At 35.9% G+C, this 12,720-nt stretch overlaps 1 protein-coding gene across 1 annotated transcript in view; it reads left to right on the top strand.

Annotated features, from left to right (window-relative positions):
• The window catches only part of CDKL5 (cyclin dependent kinase like 5), a 254,855-nt gene that overhangs the window by 223,494 nt on the left and 18,641 nt on the right, over positions 1 to 12,720 (top strand). Inside the window, exons 12-15 of the mRNA XM_072614215.1 lie at positions 1,704 to 2,670; positions 7,358 to 7,459; positions 7,891 to 7,996; positions 11,065 to 11,188. Of these exons, the coding sequence (XP_072470316.1) occupies positions 1,704 to 2,670; positions 7,358 to 7,459; positions 7,891 to 7,996; positions 11,065 to 11,188 (1,299 nt within the window). The remainder of the gene's footprint in view (positions 1 to 1,703; positions 2,671 to 7,357; positions 7,460 to 7,890; positions 7,997 to 11,064; positions 11,189 to 12,720) is intronic.

Below are 12,720 nucleotides of genomic sequence, written 5' to 3'. Positions count from 1 at the left end.
TCCTTGAGAGATTCTATTGCTGTCATATGCAAAAAGAATGAAATATTTTTCCAGGTCTGAAACTTATTATTTAGTTAATAGTTTTTAATTAAGGTAGGGTCTTGGGAAAATGGAGAGGATTGGTTTTTGTTGTTTTCATTTTTAATAATGTGACTCTTGGGGCCTGGCTGGAAGCTTTTAATGAAATATGTTTTGGAGAAGAGACATTTAGCATTGCTTTAGGCTTCCTTAATGTCAGGTCTTAGAACAGCTTCTCAAATACTTTTTGGCAGAGATCACCATCTGAGAAGTAGGAGGACAGGAAGAAGCCCCTCATTTATGATGCATGAGCATACATACTGATGAGGAAAATTTGAAGGCTTGTTTTCACAGATTACCATACTGCTGAGAAAAATGTGACATTTCTTTCATTGCAGCATAAAGAGAATAAAATCATCCCTAATCAAACCATCTCTGACAGTAGCTATATTTGAAGCAAGAGTTTCCTGAATACTTGGAAAGAACAGAGAATCATTTGTTTGAGTTGTTTCTTTAGCAAAAACCTGTCCATCCCCAAACTACAGATAAAATGAAATAATCCTGTTAAGACATCAAAGTTCCACTTTTCATAATGAAGTTTTATTTTGCAATAATATTTTATTTTGTTTTCAAATTTAAATATGAAATAAACTTCTAAATTTTAAAGAAAATCTCTGTCAATTTGTAATGTTGGTATGTGAGACAATATCTATTTTAAACAACAGTGAAAGCCTTGAAGGAATCTGATCTTGCAATGAAAACTCCTCCATTCAGTAATTGCTCCCAGTTTGGGGTACAAAGTAAAAACTGCACAATTATTACTTTTCTAAAATGTGAGTACAGACCTTATTATGTTTGAAACCTCACAGGGCACTCTGCATAGAGAGACAAAACCAAGCTAATACTACCTTGGAGGAGGGGTGGAGGGAGCAGGGAAGGTCTAACTCTGAAGAGAGCTGTGATGGAACAAGTGAAATAAGAAATTCTGTGAAGTAAGAGAAGAGTGATAAAGGCATGCCTTTATCACTCTTCTCTTAGTTCATAGAATATAGATATATATAGAACAAAGATAAATGTATCTCTAAATGTATCTTATCCTTTTTTTTCAAAGTTCCCAGATTTTTGTGTATATGTGTGTGCTTATGGAGAGAGAGGTTTGCTTTTTAATTGAAGTGTCTTTTCCTCACTGGGGTGTTTTGGGATATTTGAAATGAGATAAAGTGAAAAACTGAAGGTGAAATGTTGTTTACTGGTATCCAAGAAAAACAAAGGAACTGTGAAGAGTTTAGCTACTGCTCATATCTTTTCTTTTCCATAGATGTTCTATTATAAAATAATTTTTCTTCACGAGACATGATTATTTCATAGGCAGGACCTAAACAAAGCATTAGTTGCACTGAAATATTAATTATTGAGAATTTGTTGGAACAATATCAATAGGAAAATTATTTCTGTGGGCCATTCATAGGATGTGACAGGGAAATATTATTGCAAAAACCTTTGTTGTAATTCTTTTTGCAATATGATTTTACCCATAGTTTACTACAATGTAGACATGTTATTTTTAAAAGTTAGCATTTTTGTTCATTGAGAAATCTTTACTATCTGATCTTTTAAAACACATTTTTATATATGTCTCTGTGAGGAGAGTTCATATGTTAATGCTTCTTTTGTTTTTAATGTAGAAATCAAGCAAGCAAAAATACTGCTTTGCAGGCACATCACAGATCTAACAGCAAGGATATACAGAACCTGAGTGTTGGACTTCCACGGAATGAAGATGTTCTTCCAGCAAGTGAAAGCTTCCTCAATGGAAATCTTTCTGGAGCTTCTCATAGTCCCATGCACACCAAACCCTATCAAGCAAGTAACCCACCTGGATCTGCAAACAAAGATCTCACCAATAACAACATTCCACATCTTCTTAGCCCCAAAGAATCAAAATCAAAAACAGAATTTGATTTCAGTATTGACCAAAAGGCTTCTGAGGGCCCAGGCACAAAATACCTTAAGTCAAACAGTAGGTCTCAGCAGAACCGACACTCATTTATGGAAAGTTCCCAAAACAAAACTGGAACATTACAGCCTAGTGAAAAGCATGGACGACATAGCTATATAGACACTATTCCCCAGTCCTCTAAGAGTCCTTCTTATAGGGCAAAGGCCAAAAGTCATGGGGTTCTGACTGATTCCAAATCTGTGAGCAACCTTTCTGAAGCCAGAGTTCAGATTTCTGATCCCAATAGCAGCAGATATTTTCCATCCAGCTGCCTAGATTTGAACTCTCCCACCAGCCCAACCCCTCCCAGGCACAGTGATAGTAGAACTTTGCTTAGTCCTTCTGGGAGAACTAACCGAAGTGAGGGCACGCTGGACTCACGGCGAACAACAGCAAGACATTCTAAAACAATGGAGGAGTTGAAATTGCCTGACCACATGGATGGAAGCCATTCACACTCACTGTCTGCACCACATGAATCATTTTCCTATGGTCTAGGCTATACCAGCCCTTTCTCTTCCCAGCAGCGGCCTCATAGGCATTCCATGTACGTGACTCGGGACAAAGTGAGAGCGAAAGGCTCAGATGGAGGCTTGAACATAGGGCAAGGGATGGCAGTCAGAGCCAACAGCCTTCAACTGTTATCACCACAGGTACAACTTAGGCTATTCACCAGATCTGTTGGCACATCACGGGAAGATGGTGCAGAGGATTTGAATAGAGTCAGTCTGAAATTTTGCCTGTTGTAGGATATCTTAAGGATACAACGATAGGGGTAGTTTCTAAACACTTTAAAAGAAAAAAAAGTGAATCAATACTATCTGTTAAAAATAATAAAAATAAAACAATAATAATGCTGAATCTTTGAGTCATTAATAATTGGGCAGTAGGGAGGATTCCACAGTTCTCTAAAAATCTGATTCTTTTGTTAAATTTTATATTACAATACATTTTTTCAATAAAATTTCATTTTGAATTAGTAATGAAATCCACAAGGTTTTTTTTCCCCCATAACTTTTTGCTTTGCGGGTGAATTCACAGGCATATTCTTCCATCTCACCAACCCACATACTCTCAGTACATTTTTTACTGACGGCTTTCCTGACTTGGTTTCCTAACTCAAGTCAAAAGTTTTTAAATGACTGCAGATACATCTTAGATTCTAAGTTGATGTCTATAAACATTTTTATGTATTTTAAACCTTATGAAAATGTCTATAAATAATAAAAAATGTCTATAAATAACCAAAAGATAGATAGGAAAATGAAAGTTTGGAGACATCTTAATGCTTTTCAGAGTCCAGATGTGATTCCTCCTAGTTTAAAATTGATAATACCTTTGAAGGTATAATAGTGTGCTTTGAAATTACATTTTTATAAAATTACACATTCACCCAGATCAAGGAGAAATGAGGAGAAATTTCTCTTTTGTAGGAAAATGTTTTAAAGAGAAATCATTTAACCACTACCCTTTTAGAAGTCTATTTTATGCCAAGTGTATTTATTTGATCAGGATAGTAGCAGTAACAATTACTCACGTTTACATGGCCTTTGAAGTTTCTGAAGCACTATCCTCACAGTCTTGTAAGGTATATAACACCACCAGCATTATTATCATCACCATTTTACAGATTAGGAAACTGAGGTTCATGGATTCCCTGACATCTGACACACGTAGTAAGGGACATAATCAAGACACAACCCTAGGTCTTATGACTTCTCTAAATTAGCATGTGCCATCATACCTGGAGAATATAAGTGAAACCTATGACCACCCCTTGTATACAGAGAATAATGAGATAACAGATTAAAACCTTCTGAAGGATAAGATTTTCAGTGAGTAGTCACTTCTTTCTATGTTTTTAGCATGGTGTGAATGCCATGAGGGAAACAAAAAAAAAAAAATGTTCTGTGCCCTTATGAGTTTGCAAAAATGTCACAGAGAACCATAAGGGAAATAGTAGTGGAAGTTGAAGCTGTTGGAGAATGCTTTCATGAAAGAGAGATTTTAGCTAAGTTTTAAAGATGATAAGATTCAGATGAATGAGAAGAAAGAGATTTCAAAGTTGTAGGGTGGACTACATAAGCAAATACAAAAAAGACATAAATGTTCAGATGGTAATGAAGGGAGTGGTCTGTTGGATCAGACCGCTATTTTAGAAAGTAATAAGAAATAAGTTTGAATAAGGAGGTGAGGGTGGGAACCAGATCATAGAGGAACATGTGGGAGACCTTGGACTTAATTCTTTAGGCTCCATTCCTAAGCAAGGTAAAAGCAAAATTAAGTCAAAGAAGCACTCTAGAAAATTGTCTGGCTGTGGTATACAAAAAAAATTGGAAGGGGAGAGACTTAGTAACAGGCAAACCAAGGAATTTTCAGTAATTAAAGCAGGAGATCATGATGGCCTAGGCTAAGACAAAGCCATTGAGAATAGAGAGAGCACAAGTCAGAGAAATCCTTTGAAGAAAGAAAGAAAAAAATGATGAAAGAGATTAGACGTGGGAAATTAGAAGAATCAAAGCTGTCTCCAAGACTTTTATTTGATGGACTAAAAGGAGCATAATATTGCTGAAAGACATAAGCCAGCTGAGAGGAAAACTTAGCTTCATAAAAATCAGAGAACTATATATCTAGTGGGGCATTCAAGATCATCCAGTGCTACTTTTTGATTTAGTAGCATAATTGAGGTTCAAAGAAGTTTTAGTGGTGTTGACCTGATAAGCAGCACAGCAGGTTTGGTATCAAGGTCTTCTTTTTCCCAGTTGAGTGCTCATTCCACTATACTCTATTGTTTTAAATTTGTTGAGTTTGAGGTGACCATGGACCACTCAGAGGTATTCTGTGGACCATTGGAAATAAAGGATCAAAACATAGATGACAGAGAGGATAGGAGGTTTAGATTTGACAGTCTTTTGCATACAGAAAATAAGTTATCTTTCTAGGAAGTTAATGGAGAGAAAAAAGCTGACAGTAGAGCCTTGGGTTATTATTTTACTTTAGAATTTAAAACAATTGATAAGTTAGGAGGAGGGTTCTTTGCTTTTCTTGGGTGATGGATCCCTCTTGGCAGTCTGGTGAAGACTTTGAGCCCCTTTTCAAAATGATTTTTTTAAAACTTAAACTACATAGAATTGCTAAGGAAGCCAACTATACTGAAATACAGTCACCAAATTGTTTGAAAAAAAACAAGTTGATGGACCTTGGGTTAAGAACCCCTAATTACAGAGCAGTCAAAAATAAATTATTAGCATTGAAACACAAACAATTAGGGAACAAGAGCAAATCATACAAAATAAGGTTGAAAATGAATGACAGCCTGTGAATATTGGCAGAAGAAGTATTAGTAGACCTTTTGGATGACCAGTTGATCAGACATCAATAATACTGTACTCAGCACAGGTCAGACTGCCTTACAGACTGTCCACTTCTGGACCAAACAGCTGTAAAGGAACAATATAGGAACTGGAAGATGGTGTTCAAGCTAAGAGGTAAAATAAAGATGACAGTAATTTGGAAAATAACTAAAACGATCATGGTAAAAATAAGTAAAGTACAGTGGTAGCTACTAAAGTCCTATTTAGGTGATTTATCATACTTTAGAAGTGACTCTAGATTCTCAGAGATTTATGGCAGTAATCTCTGACAGACCCTACCAACCAATATAGGCAAGTGATATGTATGTCTGTGTTTCTGGAAGAACAATATCAGATGGTTCAGAGAGCCTCATTGCCAAGTTGACCTCAGGGTGTTTAATTTTTACATTTTGTTCTTGTTCATTCATTTCAGTCAAGTGCAACTCTTTGTTGAAACCCCTTTGGGTTTTTCTTGGCAAAGATATTGGAGTGGTTTGCCATTTCCTTCTCCACTTCATTTTACAGATGAGGAAACTTGAGGCAAACAGGGTTAAATGACTTGCCCAGGTTCACACAGATAGTAAGTATTTAAGGCTGGATTTGAATTCAGGTCCAGCTCTATTCACTACACCACCTGCCTATTCGTTCACCTATTCATTATAGTAATTCCCAGGTAAGAGAGGAGATTGCTGTCTACCTCAGCTAAGGGAGTACCCACACTAATGAAATCCTAGATTCTTGAAATATGGTAACCATATAAAAGGAAGAGAAAATTTGGTTTAAGCTATCACATGAAGAATTTTGGCTAGATATATACAATAATTTCCTGACAGTGAAGGTTGTTTAAAGTGACATGATTTGTTGAGGGATGTTTTGAAATCTCCTTCCCCTGGGGATCTTTATAAATGGACTAGGTCCTTGTTTTCAGAATAGTTTAAATGTGATACAAGCAGAAGGTAGAAGGATGGACAAACTTAAGATGACTTATCAAGCCCCGTAAGTAAATTTAAGCTTAAGAAAATAAATGCTTTGACATTTTCAAGAAAACAGTTGTTATCTTGAACCTCAGATAGTACCCATCCATAAGCTATAAGTAAATACCAAGGAAAATCATCCACCAGAGTAATTTTTTTAATTCCCTTAAGTAATTATTGACTTCCTCTTAGCCTTCTTCTTTGAGTAGAGAAGATGTTACTTTTCCCCCTTGTATATGACTATGACTGGTAGTTTGGTGGCTCTGACTACTTAAAGGTCGTTGGGGAGAATTTGGAGGAAGTTCAGAGAAGAGCAATAAAATGAATATGACTAATGAAATGTATTAAACAATGGATAATATCCCAAAGAAAATTAGGAGATAGTGAAGAACCTAGACAACATTTAGGTATGAAATGTTTAAATATTAAATCTATTGAGTATGTGTGCATTCTTGGTTTTGTAAACATTTGTCATCTTCTGAATCTGTGAGCAACTTCTCTGTTACCAGTTTCCAACTGTTTTTCTCATGAAAAATAATCCTAGACTTTTCTAGTTCTTATTTGAAAATTCAACCTAAAAGTACTAGAGATTTCACCAAAAAACTAGTTATTTTCTCAGATCTAGAATTTCAAGAACTATGGATGGAGTCAAACCTTTATTCATTATATCACAGAGAAATTTTAAAATTACAGAATTCTTTGTATATAAATCATTTAAACTGTTGATGAGCTAATTTCTTCCCTGCCAACCCTAACTTTAATAAGATGAGTTTTATTATTTATGTAATTTGACTTTTTTTCTTTCTTTTTTTTTGCTTTCACTTTCATGAAATAGATGCGAATTTGTTTCATAAATTTCACCCATGTCATCAAATACCACATGCATTTTTTTCTTTCAGCTATATAAAATGTTGGATTAGGTTAAATGAGAGCATCCTAATTTTAAATGATTTTAGTTGCTAGGTGTATCAGTATTGCACGTGTTCCATGTTTACATTTTTGTCTATTTCCAGCCAGGAGAACAGATCCCCACAGAGCTAAGTGTATCACGGTCTTCAGCTAAAGAAACCTCTAGAGAAGGCACGTCTTCATTTCACTCACGGCAAAAATCTGAGGTTTGACTTATTTAATAATTATTATATTTTTAACATGTATTTCAGAAATACTGCCCCTTCCCCTCTCAAAGTAAATCATTTTTGTCTTAGGAAATGTAATTCTGGTCTTTTATTACAAAGATAAAAAAAAATTATAATTGTCTTCAGCACCTTAACAGAAATTCTAGCTAAAAGCAGGGGTTCTGAACCTTTTTTGGTCATGGACCCCTGTTCCTTAGGTCTGTTCTCAGAATTACATTTGTTGCTTGCATTCATAATTGATGGAAATGCTAAATTTCACTTAGAGATTAAAATAGTGATAAAATATTTTTTACTATCCAAGTTAACAGAGTGTCTAAAGTTTGTCCACTGACTTCAGGTTAAAACTCCCTGAGCTAAAGTGAACTTGAATCTATTTGATTAATTTTTTAAAATACTCTACATTCCCTTAGGGTGGAGTCTATCATGACCCCCACTCAGATGATGGAGCAGCCACAAAAGAAAACAGACATCTATATAATGATCCTGTTCCAAGAAGAGTTGGTAGTTTTTACAGAGGTAATTTTACAAGGGGATACACTTTTTCAAGTTCAGGATGCATTTTGATATTTAATATATATCAGAATGAAATGAATTTAGAATTGTACAAGTTATAAAAAAGTTAATGTAGTAAATGTAGTAATGTTGTAAAGACTATTTAGTTTAGTTGCTCTATTATGTATTCTAAGCTCATAGATGCCTTCTCTCCCTGGACAAACCAAAATAAAGACATACGTGCAGTAAGTTGAGACATCTCATTTTGACCCTTAAAGGCCTCCTCCAGTTACCCACTAGGGACCTCAGAGTCCTTTAAATTTAACCTCATCTTATCCTTATTAACAATAATTCATGATTATATAGCATGTTATAGTTTGCAAAATTTCACTTATCATCTAATTTATTCTTCATGATAAATATGTGAGGTTAGTAGTGCAAATATTAACCATTTCTATATTAAAGTTGAGGGTTCTAAGGCATGGAGTACATAAGTGACTTGCATTGTGTCACATAGCTAGGAAGTACCTAGAAAGAATGCAGACTTGGAATGAGGAGAGGCTTGAGATAAGGAAACTAATTGGTTGACTATTGTTCAGGTGAAGGGTAATGAGGACCTGGATTATAGTAGTGGTTCTGTGAGTGGAGAAAAGGAGAAATATTTGAGTGATACTGGAGAGACAGAAAAGAGACAGACAAAATTTGACAATTGATATATGGGTTGAGAGAGAGTGAGGAATCAAGGATGATGCCAAGGTTGTAAGCCTGGGAGGCTAGAAGGATAGTAGTACCATTGATAGAAATATAGAAGTTTAGAGAAGAGGATGATTTGGTAAAAGAGATAATGAGTTTAGTTGTGGACTTGTTAGAGATGCCTAAGAGACATCCAATTTGAAATATCCAATAGATAGTTGATGATGTGGATGATGAGCTCAGGAGAAGAGACTTAAGGCTAGATAGAACAACACTTCTATTATGTAAGCTAGAACTGCACAAATTATTTGTAGCTTAGAACTACATGAAGACTTTGGGGACATCCTTGTATCACTCAGTACGTCATCTGTGTAGAGAAGATAATTGAACCCATGGGCCCAAATGAGATCAAGGAAGAAAAAAAGGAAAAAAGAAAAAAGAAAGCCAAGTACAGAGCATTATATATACTCGTCTATCGAAAGTTGTCATGACATGGATGATGATCCAGGAGAATTACAAGTGGGTAAACAAACTGGAGGAGAACTGACCTAGAAAGGAAAAGAGTAGTCATAGAGTCATTGCTAGAAGGGACATTAGCAGCCATAGAACTCAACCCTTTTATTTTATAGAAAACTGAGGCATAGAAACACTAAGTGATGTGCCCAGGGTCACACAGCCAATAAGTGTCTGAAGTATGTTTTAAACCCAGATCTTTCTACCTCCAACTCTCGTGCCTATCAGTTCTACCATGTTGTTTTTTTAAGTTTGTTCTTGTCACATAATTTTGTTCTCCTGTTATGATGTACATAATACTATCTTTCTAAAAGACCTAAGGTTGTTCCTTGATGTTAAAAGTTAATTTAAAGGGGTTAGCTGGAACACTGAATTAATGAATTAGTCTTTGGCCTCTGGAAATTTGGATTTAAAACTTGTCTTTGTTTACAAGTACATTAAGTCAAATATGTCCATCTCAGGATTTGGCAAAAAGGGCACTGTGTAAGTTCCAGTCTAGAAACAGTTAGGCAGATAAAAATGTCATGGTATTAATGAAACTAAGCAAGTTGAGCTAGTACATGTTTAAATGAATATTCCTCCCTTCCCTTTTCATGGAGGCAGCAGGATTCAGTGGAACAAGATATGGACAAGGCCTGAGGGCCCTCAGGGAAGGTCCTCCACCTCCTTGGACCTCCACTGTAAAATGAAGGGGCTGGACTAGCATATCCCTTCCACTTCCAAACCTGAGATGCTACAATTACCAGTCACAGGGCAGAATTAAATTACAGCTTAGTCATAGGATCCTGTAGTTGGAAGGGATCTCAGAGATCACTAGTCTAAACTCTAACCAAATGGATGAATCTCCTCCATGATATCCTCATAACACAGAGCTTCTTGCCTCAGGAGGACCTCTGTTCCATTTTTGGATAATTTCATTTGTTTGAAAATTCTTCCTTATATTGAGCCTTAATCTCCTTTATAATGTCTGTCTATTTCTGTGCACTCAGAACAAATCTAATTCCTTTTGCATATGACAGCTTTTCAAATAATTAAAAGCCTCTCTGATGTCTCCCAACCCCACATTCTCTAAGCTAAACATTTCCATTTCCACCATCTCTTCATATGATGTGGGTTTTTGAGTCCCCTCCCTAACCTGGCTGCCCTCCTCTACCAAATAGAAAGTAAGGTATTATTTATCTTTATTTGCCTGGTTTTTTTTCTGTTTGCTATGAAATTAAAATTAGCATTCTTTTTAATGCTAAATTTAGAAATTGACAGAAGAAATTGGGCATGGGGAAATTGAAGACAGGGCATTGGCTCACTATTGTTACAACTTTATTTTATGTGTCTTTGTTCTACAATGGAAAACCCTAGGAAAGTCATCTTTCATCAGGGGAGACAATTTTTATTTCCATATGTAGAATATTCTATATTTTGTACAGACAACTAGGCAATATAGTTATGTTATCTTATGTTCCTATTGAGATCATGTTTGATTTTTGAAATATTGGATCCCATGATTTTTGTTTTTGTTTTTCCAAAAGCTACATCAAGAAATAGAAAAAAGCTTAAATTCATGCTTACATATTTTTAATATCCTATAGGGTTTTTTTAAGTGAACAAATCAGTTAAGCTGAAACAAGTCAATTTTGTGCCAAAAGTACCTAGTAATATATTGAGTCACATTACAAATAATAGAAAGTATTAGAAAATAATAGAAAAATGGAAAAAGTATAAATGTTTGAGTCACAGTTATGTCAAATGTCCAGGGCATATGGGGGCAGGGTTTGCATTCTGTTTTCCCTTTTTTGGTGAAAGATAAAGGGGATTGAGGTACAATGACATAGCAAATCAGATTTGACAAAATGAGCTTTTTTAGTAACTCTGGACTGTTTTTTATTTAGTTCCGTCTCCACGTCCGGATAATTCATTCCATGAAAATAATGTACCATCCAGAGTTGCTTCCCTGCCATCAGAGAGCAGCTCTGGGACAAACCACTCAAAAAGACAAACAACATTTGATCCATGGTAAGTATTCCATTTCACTTTTGATTTTTCTTAAAGCAGAGATCTGAAAATTCTAATGTAAAGAGGTGCTGGCAAACCCTGGAGAAACTCTTCAGAGGAGTTTTTCTTGCCAGGATAAATCCCCTTTTTCTAGTGAGTTACTTGATAAAGAGATGTAATTTATTATTATCTCTTGATAGAAGTAAAGTTTGGCACTTAAATGTTACATGAAAGAAGACTCTCTTTGGAAGATTCTCCCTTATGAATCTTCCCTTATGCTCTTCTGACTTAGACTAGAAATAGATCTTGGTATTGTTGTCTCCCTCTGGCCAGTCTCCATAAACAAGATCTATGTCTCTCAAGGCAATTCCCAGGAACAATAGCATTTTATAATAAAGATCAACTACTAATTGCCAGTGGCCTGGGCTCAAAATAACATTAACAAGTTTTCTTATTTTTGTCTCTTCATTCCTGTCATTTGCAGTGAAGATGAAAAAAATTCCCTGGATGCTCTCTGACCAAACTAAACTCCTTGACAAGCAGTTCCAACTCTGTACTCTTGAACCCCTTGCCTCTCACCTATCGCTCATTGCAAACTATAACTTATATTTCTTCCACAGTCTGGCACCTTTGTTTCAAAGTGATACTCCCTGGAGCAAGTGGATAACTTGAAACAATACTGATTGGGATCACTACAAAATTATGTTATCTGATCCAAAGTGGGTCCCATTTGCAACAAGGCAGTAATGTTTCACTCTCCTCTAATAGATTCTCCCTTCAGCTGCTACAGGCCTTCCTACCTCTCCTCAGACAGTACCTGGCGCCTGACCCTCTCATGCTCCACTAAAAAAAAATGAACACCACACCAAAGGTCCTCCTCTTCTCCTTGTCATCTCACATTACTTAGATATTTCCCTTTATTGTCTCCCTTTTTACTCCTGTTTCTGACAAGCAGGAGGACTTCTTGCCAAAGCTCTGGCCTTACTATATGTATCCTTGATCTCAACTCCTCCAGCCTTGTCTGACAGATTATCCTTCCTCCCCCAACATGTTCAATCTTTAATCTTCAGTCTCTCCCTCGCTAATGGATCCATCCCTGCTGCCTATAAACACACCTGTATCCTTCATTCTTAAAATGCTCTCATTTGATTTGACCACTCCCACTAACTATCATCCTGTTTCTCTCTTCCTTTTTATGACAAAGATGTCTACACTAAATGCTTCCATTTCCTCTTTATTTACTCTCTTCTTAACACTGAAATCTGGCTTCCAACCTTGTCAGTCAATTGAACTGACTTTCTCCAGTGTTACCAATGATCTCTTAAATTGCCAAATAGTGAGAAAAGCAAGCATTGATTCTGTATTTGATTTTACTCTGTAATTGATTTTGTCCTGTAATTGCCTAAGTCATGCTTCTTTGTTTCTGAACTTGATTCAGAAATTCTGCTGGCCTACAATGAATTACATTTGGAAATCCAGTTCTTCTGCTAATCACTGTTCTATTCTTGTCTCAAGGAAATCTGTTATTCTTGAGCCATACAGGTGGCCACCAG

The sequence above is a fragment of the Notamacropus eugenii genome, chromosome 5, assembly GCF_028372415.1.
Source record: "Notamacropus eugenii isolate mMacEug1 chromosome 5, mMacEug1.pri_v2, whole genome shotgun sequence".
Taxonomy (NCBI): Eukaryota; Metazoa; Chordata; class Mammalia; order Diprotodontia; family Macropodidae; genus Notamacropus; species Notamacropus eugenii.
The sequence above is the reverse complement of the archived record's forward strand: the minus strand, read 5'-3'. Positions and strand labels throughout refer to the sequence as shown.